Below are 1583 nucleotides of genomic sequence, written 5' to 3'. Positions count from 1 at the left end.
AAATGTTGAAGTGAATCTGACGGCTTTTGTGTGTTATTTTAAATGGCTTATAAACACCTTCCACGCTGCAATTGTTTTCGTTCCAGCACACGATCTCAGATCAGGTCACTTGCTATGCAAGTACATCTCCGTAATAGATAAATATGATTTCAGGAAAAACTATAGATTCTTCCCTAATTATTTTTTTTTTTTTTTTCACGATGACTACTTGATAAATTCTTATATAAGAGGGTGGAAATTCTTTAGAAAGAAAGAAGTGAAAGAAAAAAAAAAAAGAAAGCATCATTGTTTTTACTCACCTCATATATAATACCTTCGTTTTTATGACAGGTCAACATGTAATGACCTTCACTGTCGAAGGCAAACGATCTGCCGTACAGAGTTTCCCGGCCAGAAAATGGTTTGTTGATGATGATTGGTGATGTAGCTGTGTGGAAGATGACAAACTCGGTTAGCTTCTTGCCGGGTTGAAGGATGCTCCATTGGTAGAACTACAAGAAAGAATGGAATTGGTTTACGGAATCAGATATCAAACATATGGTAGACATAGAGGACATGGTGGTAGAGGGTAACCTGTCTGATTAATGAGTTTGCTTTTCTTCATTTACAGATGCAACCCCAGTCATAATTCACATTCATTCCGGGTTCAGTTCTCTCGCTCTTTTCTCACTGTATGTCCCCTGGGTAAAGTCTTTGTGCCTTTTACCATAGTGCCAGATTAATCAATCAGATGTTTATACACACAGGCACAGGTGAAGTTCAGTAAGCTACTATCTCAGTAATAAAGGGCTTCTCCCTCAATGAAAGGCAGATTGTATGATGCCTGTATATGAACAGCTATGCTACATAGCAATGAGACACGGGCTGTGACTGCTGAGAATATGAGAAGGCTTGACAGAAATGAAGCCAGTACATTCTGTTGGATGGTTAATGTCAGTGTGCATATATGACAGAGTGTAAATGATTTGAGAGAAAAACAGGGTATATGAGACATCAGATGTAGCATGCAATAAATGCACCCAGTACTCTGTAAAGTGGTTGGCATTAGAAAGGTCATCCAGCCATAGAAACAACCATGCCGAAACAGACATGGAGCCTGGGCAGCTATTGTCAAACTATCCAACCCATGCCAGCATGGAAAGCAGACGTTAAATGATGATGATGATGATATACATGTGTGTGTGTGTGTAAAGAAAAAGAGAAGGCTTAAGATGTAAAAATACATTTCACCAATTGATATCTATACTATTGAAATGTAAGAAGGAGAAGAAGGAGAAGGAGAAGAAGAAGGAGAAGGAGAAGAAGAAGGAGAAGGAGAAGAAGAAGGAGAAGAAGAAGAAGAAGGAGGAGAAGAAGAAGTGAAAGTTACAGTGGTTCTCACCTTATTGTCGATACCCATGGTGAAGCAGGACGTTTCATCGGAACTGAACTGCAATGAAAGGACTTCGCCCTCGTGTGCCGCCCACTTGGCTATGGTCTTCTGCTGTTGCATATCTGTAAATAGGACAGTGACATGTGACCTTTGACTTATGACGATGACGATGATGGCTATAGAGCCGGTTCCATATAAGACAGGCACATAC

The 1583-nt window shown here is 39.9% G+C and overlaps 1 protein-coding gene across 2 annotated transcripts in view; it reads right to left on the bottom strand.

Moving 5' to 3' along the window:
• LOC106867412 (WD repeat-containing protein 91) overlaps nt 1-1583 on the bottom strand; it is a 35945-nt gene that overhangs the window by 2777 nt on the left and 31585 nt on the right. For both annotated transcript variants that reach the window (XM_052975655.1, XM_052975656.1), the window contains 2 exons: nt 1382-1494; nt 300-491 (listed from right to left, as the gene is read on the bottom strand). In XM_052975655.1, the coding sequence (XP_052831615.1) occupies nt 300-491; nt 1382-1494 (305 nt within the window). The remainder of the gene's footprint in view (nt 1-299; nt 492-1381; nt 1495-1583) is intronic.

The sequence above is a fragment of the Octopus bimaculoides genome, chromosome 22 (assembly GCF_001194135.2).
Source record: "Octopus bimaculoides isolate UCB-OBI-ISO-001 chromosome 22, ASM119413v2, whole genome shotgun sequence".
Taxonomy (NCBI): domain Eukaryota; kingdom Metazoa; phylum Mollusca; class Cephalopoda; order Octopoda; family Octopodidae; genus Octopus; species Octopus bimaculoides.
Note: the sequence above shows the minus strand (reverse complement) of the source record. Positions and strands in the feature narration are given on the sequence as shown.